This window comes from Mytilus edulis, chromosome 5 (genome assembly GCF_963676685.1).
Source record: "Mytilus edulis chromosome 5, xbMytEdul2.2, whole genome shotgun sequence".
NCBI classification, from domain to species: Eukaryota; Metazoa; Mollusca; class Bivalvia; order Mytilida; family Mytilidae; genus Mytilus; species Mytilus edulis.
This window is the reverse complement of record NC_092348.1, coordinates 34,221,890-34,235,587: the sequence shown is the minus strand read 5'-3', so window position 1 is coordinate 34,235,587 and position 13,698 is coordinate 34,221,890. Positions and strand designations below refer to the sequence as shown.

At 32.2% G+C, this 13,698-nt stretch overlaps 1 protein-coding gene across 2 annotated transcripts in view; it reads left to right on the top strand.

The window, feature by feature from the left end:
- Nucleotides 1-13,698, top strand: part of LOC139523509 (transient receptor potential cation channel subfamily M member-like 2) — a 49,101-nt gene that overhangs the window by 13,912 nt on the left and 21,491 nt on the right. The window contains exons 8-16 of one of the 2 annotated variants that reach the window (XM_071317574.1): nucleotides 55-99; nucleotides 506-541; nucleotides 1,319-1,426; nucleotides 7,084-7,199; nucleotides 7,838-7,954; nucleotides 8,733-8,792; nucleotides 9,922-10,087; nucleotides 10,509-10,562; nucleotides 13,513-13,602. In XM_071317574.1, coding sequence (XP_071173675.1) covers nucleotides 55-99; nucleotides 506-541; nucleotides 1,319-1,426; nucleotides 7,084-7,199; nucleotides 7,838-7,954; nucleotides 8,733-8,792; nucleotides 9,922-10,087; nucleotides 10,509-10,562; nucleotides 13,513-13,602 — 792 coding nt within the window. The remainder of the gene's footprint in view (nucleotides 1-54; nucleotides 100-505; nucleotides 542-1,318; nucleotides 1,427-7,083; nucleotides 7,200-7,837; nucleotides 7,955-8,732; nucleotides 8,793-9,921; nucleotides 10,088-10,508; nucleotides 10,563-13,512; nucleotides 13,603-13,698) is intronic. The other variant, XM_071317575.1, reaches the window with a different exon arrangement.

The window sequence follows — 13,698 nt, the reverse complement described above, 5'->3', positions numbered from 1 at the left end:
AAGGCATTTAAATTGCCTCTTTTGATGTAGTATTGGGCTTTGAATTCCTTTCAGATGATAAAGTACACGTCGGAGAATACGAGAAAGAATTCAAACCGGGTATGTAACGTTCTCATTACTGATATTTAGTTGTAGCATTTATGAAAAACGATAATGGATATGGAACGAATAATGACATGTTATCATAATGTTACTTGCGCATATATTATAGCATTAATTTTTCACAATCAAAATTGGTAATTTTTATTTATTTGCTCTGTAGTTTACTTGAATATACTACATACAACATATAGAGTATTATAGTAAAATAATGTTATGGCATTGATTCTATATAAAAAAAAAATATACTTCATTGTGTACTTACAATATTCTACCATGGAGGAAGCTACAAGCAATACCACCATAACATTCGTCAGAACTGTTTCCGCCTGTCGATAGACATAAAACAACGCAACACGCAGTGACATATTTTAAATTTGATTACTGAAGTCATTTTTAATTGTAGATGAGCTGTCCGTTGAATTTCTAATAGCTGAAGCTGGTAAGTACATTTCCAAATAACTATACCCTCTATGATGTTCAAAGAATTTTTCGAACACAAATTAGAAGATACCAAATAAAAATATATACATAAGCTTATTTGAAAAAACTTGTGATGTCTGAGTTTCATGAAACAACAAATGAAGATAAAGGCAAAGGTATAAAGGTCACAAGAGCGGTACACGTAACTTTAAAAACACCACGTTATTGGGCAATCGGCAGGATAATAAAAAATCATCTCAGCTTACTATTAACAAACATTTCTTTGTGTACATTTTGCTGTGGTTTGTTGTTTCCGTATATAATCCGCTCGACTGAAAATGTATCATTCATCAATTACATGGTTCTATTTGCAAAATTGATAAATATATACTATGTAGTAAATTTCAAGATAAAGGTGTATATACAGAGGTTAGCAATTTGCATTTTTTCTTTAACGATCTTCAAATGTTTATATCAATAAATTATCAGATATATTTTACCAAACGCAAGGATCAATCCCCTTTATTTTACATTACTTTTAGCAATTATGTTGACCGATAACGATGATATATCAAGTTACCATATGATTGCGTACACAAACCAAAAGAGAGCTGCTACATGTACCCAAAATGTAAAATGTAATTGTATGCTAACATCAACAAACAAACGAATGGTCAACTATCTTTCATTGGTTTTGTTTTATTTTGTATTTGAGTTTTTAACTGTTGATTTTAAGATAACACAAATGGTTGAATACCTTAAGTGTATTTCAGAAAGTTATACGTTTGTGTTGTAGACATGTACCGACAGCCACAGGAACAACAAGCAGACAAAAAACAAAAGCATGAAGAACATCGTACACGAAATACTGTGACATTAAACATAGTAAATGACAAAAACTTAAGTAAGTTCTTCAAATTTATATTAATCAACAATAGGCACTAATTAGCTTGATAGCAATGAATTAAAAAAACAGCCAACTCATCAATTTTATATTTATGATCATGCCTTAACCATTATGTTTATTTGTTATTGCGTTATTTTCCCCCAACTGTACATCAGACATATTTTATTTTGATGTGTCATAGACACAGATTGGTTTCATAACTGAGCAAGATCGAAGTGTTTTGCTTAAGGAAGTTCGCTACTCAGTTTCAAAATAACACTAGTATATATGTTACAGGGAATTTGTGAAATCAGGGATTTTGTAAAATTACTGAAATTTCAGGGAATTTGTAAAATCACTGAACTGATTAGTGATTTTACAAAATCACTGAACTGATTAGTGATTTTTTTAAATCTCTGAACTGATTAGTGATTTTATAAAAATCCCTGATTTTGACTAGTGATTTTATAAAATCCCTGAAATAATAAAGATCTTTTTTACAGATTCACTTATTAAATTCAGGATTTGTAAAATAAATTCATTCATTTCTACTACGAATTTCTGTGAAAAAAAAGCCCACAAAAGTAACACTCAATAAGTTTGAGGTTAATCTAGTCTTTATCTTAATATTAAGTCAGCAGTTTTCATGCACAATACAACTTGGCATACTGTAGAACAATGTCTCAGGCACAGATGTCTTTAAATCAAGAGCAAACATACACACAATAGTTACTTCAAATAATTGAGGGTAAATCAAAGTGCAACATATGGAACCGGGGAAAATATGATGAAATTTGGAACATGTTGTCAATGAGCCACAGACATAATACAAAAACAAGCTCTTATCACTACCTTAATTGTTTGAAAGAAAGTAACTGTTCAAATAAGGTAGAGATAAGAAAAAAGTTTTACGTACTTTGGTCATATATCAGATACATATATTCTTTCACAAAGTGACATAATTTCTCAACTTTCTCAAATCTTTTAATCTTTTAAGAGGAATTACAACTACAAAACGTAGAGCTGCTACACTTAATGTATTGTCGTTAAGTCTATAATAAGCAAAGAGTTCAAATTTCCGAGAACACGTCATAGGTTGATTTGATACAGACATGCATCGAAAAGCAGGACTATTATGTAACAGTAGAAGTCACCCAAACTTGCTATGCAAAAATAAGTAATTCATAGTGATCTAAATATCGTTCTGTTTATATAAAATTGAGAATAGAAATGGGGAATGTTTCAAAGAGACAACAACCCGACCATAGAAAAAATAACAACAGAATGTCACCAACAGGTCTTCAATGTTGCGAGAAATTCCCGCACCCGGAGGAGAAACTAAAATTAAAATAATACAAGACTTACAAAGGCCAGAGGCTCCTGACTTGGATCAGGTGCAAAAATGCGGCGGGGTTAAACATGTTTATGAGATCTCAACCCTCCCCTATACCTCTAGCCAATGTAGAAAAGTAAACGCATAACAGTACGCACATTAAAATGCAGTTCAAGAGAATTCCTAGTCTGATATCAGAAGATGTAACCAAAGAAAATAAACAAAATGACAATAATACATAAATAACAACAAACTACTAGCAGTTAACTGACATGCCAGCTCCAGGCTTCAATTTAACTGATTGAAAGATTATAATTTCATCATATGAATATCAGGCACAATCCTTCCCGTTAGGGGTTTAGTATCATACCATCATAACATATATGATAACCCGTGTCATGCCAAAAACTGGTTTTTAAATAAATGTGTTTAGTTCCGATGCAAAGACCCTATAAGTGAATCAATATTAACGCCAAAATATTCAATCTTTAATGACCTGACAACAGTATCGTAACAATATCCTTTTTTAATAAGTCTATTTAAAGGTTTTGTTAGTTTCTGAGGTGAATACTGACATGTGTGTGCTTTATAAAGAATATTTCCATTAAAAATTGGATGTGAAATACCTGAACGTATAAGAAGTCTGCACGTTGAGCTATATATACCAATGATGTCCTTATACCGATGATAAAAAATTTAATAAATGTTTTGGCGAGTTTGTGATATCGAAAACCCTGGTGTAATGATTTTTCAGTAATACACAAATTTATCTCGTTAAAATCTAAAACATTGTTACATACACGAGCAAATCGTACAAGTTGAGATATATAAACACCGTAAGATGGTGACAAGGGAACGTCGTCATCTAAAAATGGATAATTAACGATAGAAAACAAAAAATCATCTCTTTTATCATAAATTTTAGTATTAAGCTTTCCGTTAGTGATATAGATATCAAGATCGAGGAAAGGGCAGTGGTCATTGTTAGTATTAGCTTTATTTAAGTAAGTTCAACAGGATAAATTTCTTTAGTATACATACTGAAGTCGTCAGTATTGAGAGCCAAAATATCATCCAAATATCTGAAAGTATTTTTAAATTTGTTTAACAGATGTTGTTTCGATGGGTCTTTGCTGATTTTAGTCATAGCAATACAAAAACAGGTCCGCAATAAGTGGTGCACAGTTAGTCCCCATTGGAATTCCGATCACCTGACGATTTACGGAATCTCCACAGCGAATAAAAATGTTATCTAGTAAAAATTCCAGGGCAGATATAGTATCAAAGCATGTCCAATTGATATAGTATTTTTGTTTATCTATGCCTAGTTCTAGCTCATAATGTTTATTAAAAAAATATATTTCAAAATCATTAGTGATCATTAGTCTATTTTTATATCAAGAAAAACACATTTCTAAAAGCAAGTTATACTTAATTGTCATCAAGGATTTTACAAAATCTCTAGCTCTATTTTCAGTGATTTTATAAAACCCCTTACAATTTCAGGGATTAAACACAACCATTGAAACTGTTAGTGATTTTACAAAATCACTGATTAGCCCAGTGATTCAACAAAATCCCTGATTTTACAAATTCCCTGTAACATATACATGTATTGATAGGGGATAAATAAAGGAACCAAAAAAAATGTTTGCTGGAAAATGTTCTCTCTCGTGATTTTTTTATAGCTTTGAAATTGACAAGTTTAAGTTCTCAATTTTTTTTAAATGATAACAAACATTGTATAGTCAATTTTACAAAACAATGAGATGAAAGACATATGATTTTCATTGGATTTGCTGAATGATATATGTACACAGTTTCAGAAAAGGTATTACTTCAAGCGATTGAAATTCTACTTTTAGCCAATCTTCTGACATCAGACTAGGACTTCTCTTGAACTGAATTTTAATGTGCGTATTGTTATGCGTTTACTTTTCTACATTGGCTAGAGGTATAGGGGGAGTGTTGAGATCTCACAAACATGTTTAACCCCGCCGCAATTTTGCGCCTGTCCCAAATCAGGAGCCTCTGGCCTTTGTTAGTTTTGTATTATTTTAATTTCAGTTTCTTGTGTACAATTTGGAAATTAGTATGGCGTTCATTATCACTGAACTAGTATATATGTGTTTAGGGGCCAGTTAAAGAACGCCTCCGGGTGCGGGAATTTCTCGCTACATTGAAGACCTGTTGGTGACCTTCTGCTGTTGTTTTTTTCTATGGTCGGGTTGTTGTCTCTTTGGCACATTCCCCATTTCCATTCTCAATTTTATAAGACTTTTAAAGATGGCTTATAATTATACACGTCAAAGATTTATAAAAAGACAAATTGGGGGTCAAGGGACAAGAGTTTTAAGGCATTCAAAAAGATAAAAACCAGAGGACTCCTAAAATCTGACAAAAATCCAAAACATGACAAGCGAACATCCTTTATTTTTAAATTTGTTCTTAAACTTATTTAACTCGGTTACTTTATCTGTTAATCTCATTGGAACACAGTAGTCCGGCGGCTACAAGATTATTTCAGACGAATTGTGCTCATCCTGCTACAAGCATGAAATTAAGCATAGACCCTCCTCAACTATTACTCTTTTATTTCAGATAGGGAGGCATTTGAAAAAAAATGTCTCACTTCCGGTAAGATCCAAAATTGCGGACATCGTACTTGAATCAGCCTAATATTAAAGGCTAGTACTAGGTGAAAAGGTGTTATTATCATGCTACTAGCATAATATTTGATACAAACCTTTGTTTAGTACTACTTTTGGATATATATAGATTAGATGTCTTCATAAACCCAACTTCCGGTAAAATCCAACATTGCGGACATTGTACTCAAATAAGCATATTTTTTAGGGAGGGTAATTGAAGTGTGTTTTAACGTATTGCTACTATAATTACATTGTGCAGGAACCTTTCTTTGGTTCTTCTGATGGATGCAATGTATAAGACATATGTTTTAAAAACCCTTACTGCCGGTAATATCCAAAATGGCGGACATAGAAATATCAATTTATGACTCGATTATTCAACTTTTTTTTCAAAATGGAAAGAAAATGATTTTTTTTGGTGCTGGTCATTAAGGTAGCAATACACAGTTAGGAGTTTAGTTTCGCATTTTGCTCCCTGTGGATTTTTCAAATAGGAAAGTTATTGTGTAATAAAATTCATTTTAGACAGATGAGTGCTAATTTAGCCTTCAAAGATGTTTTATAAGTGCATCAAGACTATTTTTTACATGTTTTATGGGCTGTTTTCTGTTTGACAATCCGTATTTGCATAGCTAGACCGGCCTTCGGTCCAGAAATTAATGTACTGTTTACAAACACTCTTTTTGACACGAAGTTTTTGACGCAATTTTACAAAAAAATGAGATGAAAGACATATGATTTTCATTGGATTTGCTGAATGATATATGTACACAGTTTCAGAAAAGGTATTACTTCAAGCGATTGAAATTCTACTTTTAGCCAAATTTTGGGGAAATATGTGACATCTTCCCCCCCCCCCCCCCCCCCCTTTTACAATATTTTATAACAAATAAATGCAGATTGTTGCCATGGATACACCAAAAAGAAATTATATTTGACCATTTTATATACTGGATATAAAATCTATGGAAGATTCTGATTACATACATATGCCCATATATGACACAAACAGTAAGTTTGATATTGCAAGAAAGCGATGAAAAGGGGATGGTAAAATTCATAAGGGCAAATTTTAGTATTTATTCCTAACTGTTTATTGCTACCTTATGGCATACTTACCAAACTCAGAATTGTATAATTTAAGACTTTTCATGCCACAAATCTATTGATATGTAGATTCTAAATCAACTTCTGAGTAAATTAAGTGTTTAAGAATGACAATATATGTCAATTTTATTGTTTACAGTCCTTAGCATTTTGACACAGGGCTTATATTTGTTCTCTATCGGCTTAACTCTTGCTTCTGATGGATTGGGCTGCATGTAGTAGCCTAAGTATTGAACGCGTTGGTTTTTTTCTTGCGAATATATCAAATTATTGTTTCTATCAAGATTTCATGTTACATTTTGGCATATATTAAATGTATAGTTAAATCAGATGTAAGAAATTGATTCCCTATCACCAAGTTTTTTAATCAAGTCTTTGGTATGCAATAAGCATAAAGATTAACATTTTTTATGCTTGAAATTGCTAAATTTTATACAATGTTGCATCATCAGAGATCTTATTAAGATATTCAACATTAAAAAACTGACAAAGGAGGTACAGTTTTTAAGATTTGGCTAAAAACTGAGGTATTCAGGGGTATATAACATTGATTTAAAATGACGAATTTATCACATGTATTGCAGATATTCAAAGTTTGATGAAAAGCTATCAACTGTCACTTTCACCTGGATCCCTGTCTTTGTACTTTTACATTGCATATCAGTTCATACAGGAAAAGACCTACAAGAACAAGGAGAAAGTAAGAAATACAAATGTTAAGCTATTTTATTATATATTTTCATATATTTACAAGTTTGTAAGCAACTGGTTTTGTAGTAATACGTGGTTGACTTCGTACAGGATCTTCTCATAAAGATGAGGCTGGCATTATCCTTTTAACTTCAAGTTCCGCTATATACATTTCGTCCTTTCACTGAAGAAGTTAAATATGGTGACTATGTTGGGCGTATCTATCCAATCGAACTTGATATGAAGGATACATACATGTAAGACTGCAAATCTGAATTGATAATGCGCGTGGGTCGGTTAAGACTAAACTGTTAAGACTAAAGAGATGTTTTCTGTTTCTCATTTTTTAACTTTCCGATTTTATGTAAAAACATTTCAACAGCGACTGCATATATATCTCCAAGTTGTCACGATATTCTAGAGTTTATATTTCCTATTATCATATTAATACCGTGTTTGTATCTACATAAGTATGTTGATGGATGCTAAAAATTGAGTATGATATACTTACTCGTAGAGAACACTTGATATCACCTTGGGCGGTATTTCTAACAATAGATGCTTTCTTCCAAAAAATAGATACGCATACTCAAACTGAACATTTCGTCTGTTTCAATTATCAAATATAACTAAATATCTTTTGTTAAGGACTTACAGTTACTCTTACTAGAAGCTATCATAGCAGATCGTGTAGATTATGTATCAGCCATGCTACAGAATGGAGTCGAATTCAATTATGATCACTTTGAAACTTTATATAATGAAGTAAGTGTATTTTATGACATATTATATTGTTATCGTTATTTAGTATTACAAACCAAGGGAAGTTGTTCGAAACGGGTAAAATTTACGGTAACAGACATTTAGAGAGCCTTCGCGATATGATTTAATGTTTTGTAATTCTGCTCAAGTTACGAATAAAGTATACACAACATTCAAATTAAACATAAGAACGGTCAACGACAACCACATTGATGATGAAAATGTCGAGAAGGGTTTATCTGGTTGTTTGAGCACTAGCTTCTCAAATGACATGCTGAAGAAAATCATTTGCTTACGGATCTTAAATTTCAAAAATATTTTTTGTTTGCGGTCTTTAAATCAAATATAAATAGTCACACTCAAGAGTTTAAAATAAATCACATCAAAAGAGAACATTCTGGTTGGAAGAAACCTTTGAAACAGATCAAACATACCAATATCGCAAGATGGATAATTGAACTATATCACCTAACTAATATAGAATAAGATGATGCGAGATGATCGACAACGAGAAAACTGGATCAACAACCGACCAAATAGAGTCTAATTGACGTGATTGTAAGTAACTATTTTGGTATGGCCCTTTAATTTAGCATAGCTTTGGGTATGTCGAGTTGTTTTAATCTTTTAGCGACCTTCTATACCTTTTAATCAGTCGTATCGGAATAAAAGATTTTTAAAAGTATTAACAAGAAAATCGATATATTTTTTTTCATGTGACATGATACATAATAAATGTTCAAAGGTAAAGTCCTTCTTTCATATTGCCATTTTCTTGTAGACATTGCAATGCGAAAACTGTCGAGCAAAAGACTGTCGCAAAATTCACTCCATTCATCACGTAAGTAAATTTTTATATACCCGTCATTTTCAAATTATTGCGGTAAATATCGTGACTTGACATAATCAATTTTACATGATTAATCATTTCAAATCTCAAAATGTTCTTGGATTTAATTCGTAAGTACATTATGTAATGTATGTGACCAATTTCGTTTCCAACTAATCCTCACAAAACATCAATAAATCCTCTTTATTAGTGTGTAGACTACAAATAATAGTTCCGTCGTTCGTGCGTCTTTTCTTGCAATTTTGAGCGTATTGTTTTCAAAAGCCGAGAAGTGTAAGTCGTCTTACGTATGTCTCAATAGTCGGTGAACTCCTGGTGTATGAGTTCGAATAATGCACGTGGCATGCAGGTGCGCTTGGCTTCGATCTCAATTTATTCGGATTATCAGGTTTCCTGCCAAAAGTTGGTTCTTTCCGTAAACTAAATCTGCCGCCGTCAGAGAAAACTGCCTACCACCTAAAATAGCATAATTGTGCTGCAAATAGCGTTAAACGCTAATTAATCAATTGACATTGTACAAATATTGACAACTAATTGGATTAAAAGAGAGGTGATATGTTTTTCAAACTAAAATATCATTAAATATATCTACGAAAATAGTGAAGATGGATATAGGAATATTTTTTACATATACATACGCATTTCTTAAGTGTCTTAAGTGTAATACATCTATAAAAAAAACTTTAATATCAACGTACCACGAAATTGCACAAGTTGACAGGTTCATAATAAATAACCTCCATTACTAAACTGCTGACTAAATTGTTGATATCTTTAGTTGTTAATAAAATAGAGTCGATAATGGAAACTGGTGATGTGGCAAAGCAAAAACACAACCCGACCAAAAATCTAAAAACAAAAGATAACAGAAAGAAGATAGTATGCTATCCTTAACTTTGATGATGCATCTCCGTTTGCACATCGAATAATCTGGTGTCAAGAAGAATATTTATGTGAATTGCATATCATGAATAAAAGCAAAGACATTACGTGAGCATGTATCAAAAAATTAGCAATCCATACTCTGTATGTCGTGTGTGAACTCAGGTATCATGTTTGTAATTGTAAGATATAATTCTTAGAGATGAAATAAAATTAATGACTGGTTTTTACTATAAAGAGAATTAGTGCTGACGTTTGTGAACAAATCTGGTGTACATGCCAAGGCAAAATGAAAGGAATTGCAGGGAACGGATCTGCCAATTGTAAAAGACATGTCGCGAGATCCCTAACAATCTGCGACAGTGGAAGGCTAATGTGTCAACAGTTACTCAATTATGCCACAAGTAAGAACGTCAAGATGAGTATCTATAACAGTGTACTTAAAGAACGTATTATTGTTTAAATGAGTTCGAGAAACTGTTCTGATTAAGAAGAGACAAAGCCATTTTAAAGGAGATAACTGTTAAAGATATTTTTAATGTTTCTAGTCCTTTACGAGATTTTATAATGATTACTTGTTAATAGTAATGTTATCAAATAAACAATTAACACATATCGTTTGATTTGTTGTTCCCCGTTTGTCTAGTTAAATCTAATTTCATGTTCCAAATAATGTGATTGCCTGGTTTGAAGAAATTTTAAACAGGAAATAGGAAAATGTATATGGGAACATGAACTACCTAATTTCAGCAAAGATTTAAAAAATCTAAAACTAAATCTAAAAATACATTAGTGATACGTTTTTACAATTTAATTTATCAACAGTTACAAATGAAATCAGACCTGGAACAGTACATCCTACACTAGATGATGATGAAGGTATCAATATACATGTACATCTATACTATTAAACGAGAAGACCTCAGTTTGTGTGTCGTTTCTCTTCCTTCCACGATAAATTAATCACCATGCCTCTGTGTTCTATAGGTAACATACATAGTCGCATTTGTCATCCATTCTTATGATTATTCAGATTGATTTTTTTTGGGAGAAAAACGACAAAAAAGGGAGTCCGAATATTGATTCCGTCATCAGACTGACTTTTAGTCATAGATAAGTCTTCCGGTTTAAAACATGCACAAGTTCAACCAATCGTATGATAGATAACAAAAATGAAAAATTGATAAGCCAATCAGTGCGTTCTCCATATCATGGTGTATAGATCGCAAGAACCACAACTATTATACCTTCTTAGAGAGAACAATTATTTTTCGCGTTTATCTAGATGTAAACTACGATTATACTACTTTAATATATAGAGACTCTTTATAGTCTATCTACTGTTTTCTTTAAAATGTTTACTATTTAAGTGGCAAACCAGTTGCATATATATTAAAAGAAGTAAAACATGTGGAAACAAGAATGTGTCAATAGTACATGGATGCCACATCGGCACCATATTTACTAAGTTTCGAGTTGATACTTAGTTTCGAGTTGATTGGACTTCAACTTCACAAAAAACTACCTCGACCAAAAACTTTAACCTGAAGCGGGACAGACGAACGGACGAACGAACGAACGAACGAACGAACGCACGGATGCACACACTAGAAAACATAATGCCCATAAATGGGGCATAAACATTCATTGTTGAAAGTAAAAGTAGTGATTTGGCAAAAAAGAAACTAGGGTAGAGATTGGAGGGAGGGATGGCCTTTTTCGGGACGTCGGGACGTCGGGATCGGGTGTTTTTTAAGCTCGGGATTAGGGGATTGATCCATATGGGATCCGGGAATACATTTTTCGATTTCGGGATATGAATTTCTTTAAATTCTGCATCTCGGGATTTCTGGATCATGACCCATCCGACACCCCTCAAATTATCCTTAGTTCGTCTTAGTCATTTATACAAGATTCATATCCTGCCATTGGCATGTTAATAAGGTTCTCGAAAGAAAAAACACTGATGGATTGTCCTAGAAACATATTTTATTAGACTAATAATGGTCTATATATAAACAGTTACATTTACTTCATGTTTGAAGCGGTGCACAATTTAAGTTAATTTGACTTTTACCAAAATATGCATTGTAGCAATGGAGAAGAATAATTGTGGTCTGAGGCCAGAAACACGAAACTTATTGAATTTAGCAGAAAGGAAACAATTGAAATATTGCACTTTTGAAAAAGGGAGAGGGCTTTTGTTACCTTTTATGAAATTCTCCATACATAATATCTTTTACAAAAAATCACCCTACAACAGTTCACAAGCTGTATATGCCCACGATTTCGCGGGAGTGTTCTAGTAGTTTATTAATTTAACACCACTTTATATTTCCTTTTTTGTGTTTCTTTGTTATATATTTGTTTGTTTTTGTTCTGATTGAGATAGTGACACGGTGACGATGGCTGTATCCCAATTTTGACAATTTTACCTTTTATATCTGTTTTGTTTACACATCGTTATAACTATAATGGCATTTGATGCGACTGTCATACAAGTGAGAGTTTGTACGCTATAAAACCAGGTTCAATCCACAATTTTCTACATTTAAAAATGCATGTACTAAGTCAGGAATATGATAGTTGTTGTCCATTGTTTGATGTGTTTTATCATTTGATTTTGCCATTTGATTAGGGAGCTTTCGTTTTGAATTTTCCTCGGAGTTCAGTATTTTTGTTATTTTAATTTTTAGCATGAGTAACAAAAGATTAAGGTTTTTATAGGTTAGTGAGACTAATTTAAAAGGAAAAGAAAACTAATCTTAACATATTAACACGTTCACATTCAATAGTATTTTATTCACTAAGTTCATGAACTGAAAAAAATGTTTTTTTTCTAAACTTATCATATAGTATACCAGACTCGCATTTCGTCTACATACGACTCATCTGTGACATTCGATTCTAAACAGTTTAAATACGAAGTTGAAGGTCATTGTATAGCAAACAATTTCGAAAAGTACCAAATATAACTTTATATGAATATAGCTTTTTATAGACATATAAACTTAGCGAAATGCCAATACTGGTAAAACTTGCTTGTACTCATGTCCGTATCTAATAAAGAGTTATCCATTTAACGGTATTTAATATAAGCAATCATTAAAACATTTTTTATTGTATGTGGACGTTTCAACCCCAATTTTTTGTCATCCATTATTCATCACTATTGTGTAAATATGTATGGCGATACTCCTTGTGTCATCAGTAAAAGAATAAGTCCGTGTGTGTCAAAAACCAAAAAACAAAAAGTAACAAATGATATTAGGGCAAGTTTGAAGTTTCACATATACGATTAACATCACCAGCGTCGTGTTTAAAAAAAATTAATCATAATAGTGATCAAAAGTACCAGGGTTATAATTTAGTACGCCAGACGCGCGTTTCGTCTACATAAGACTCATCAGTGACGCTCATATCAAAATAGTTATAAAGCCAAACAATACAAAGTTGAAGAGCATAGAGGATCCAAAATTCCAAAAAGTTGTGCCAAATACGGCTAAGGTAATCTATTCCTGGGACAAGAAAATCCTTAGTTTTTCGAAAAAATCAAAGTTTTGTATCAGGAAATTATATATGTCAGTGACCTTTTTTAAATGAATTATGTTACGACAGTTTTACCCGAATAATTACACGAGTAATACAGTGTTTGGAATTGGCAGTTCTTTACTCAAAACAGAGTATTAAATTGCAATTAATACACTTTTTTATATCAAACTTTATTGATGTAAAAGATTATATATGATATATAATTTTGTGATAGTTCAGCAATGGCAATGATCTTTGTATAAAACTATGATAAATGATATCAATAATAATTTTGCAGGTTATTTTCATGATCTGTTGGCATGGGCTTTGTTCACTAACAGGGTAGAGATAGCAGGAGTTTTTTGGTCAAGATGCAAAAATCAATTACGTAAGTTATATCTGATTATTCCTTCAAAAGATGTGGTATGGGTGCCATTGAGACAACTCTCCATCTAAGTGACAATTTGTAAAAGTAAAACATTAT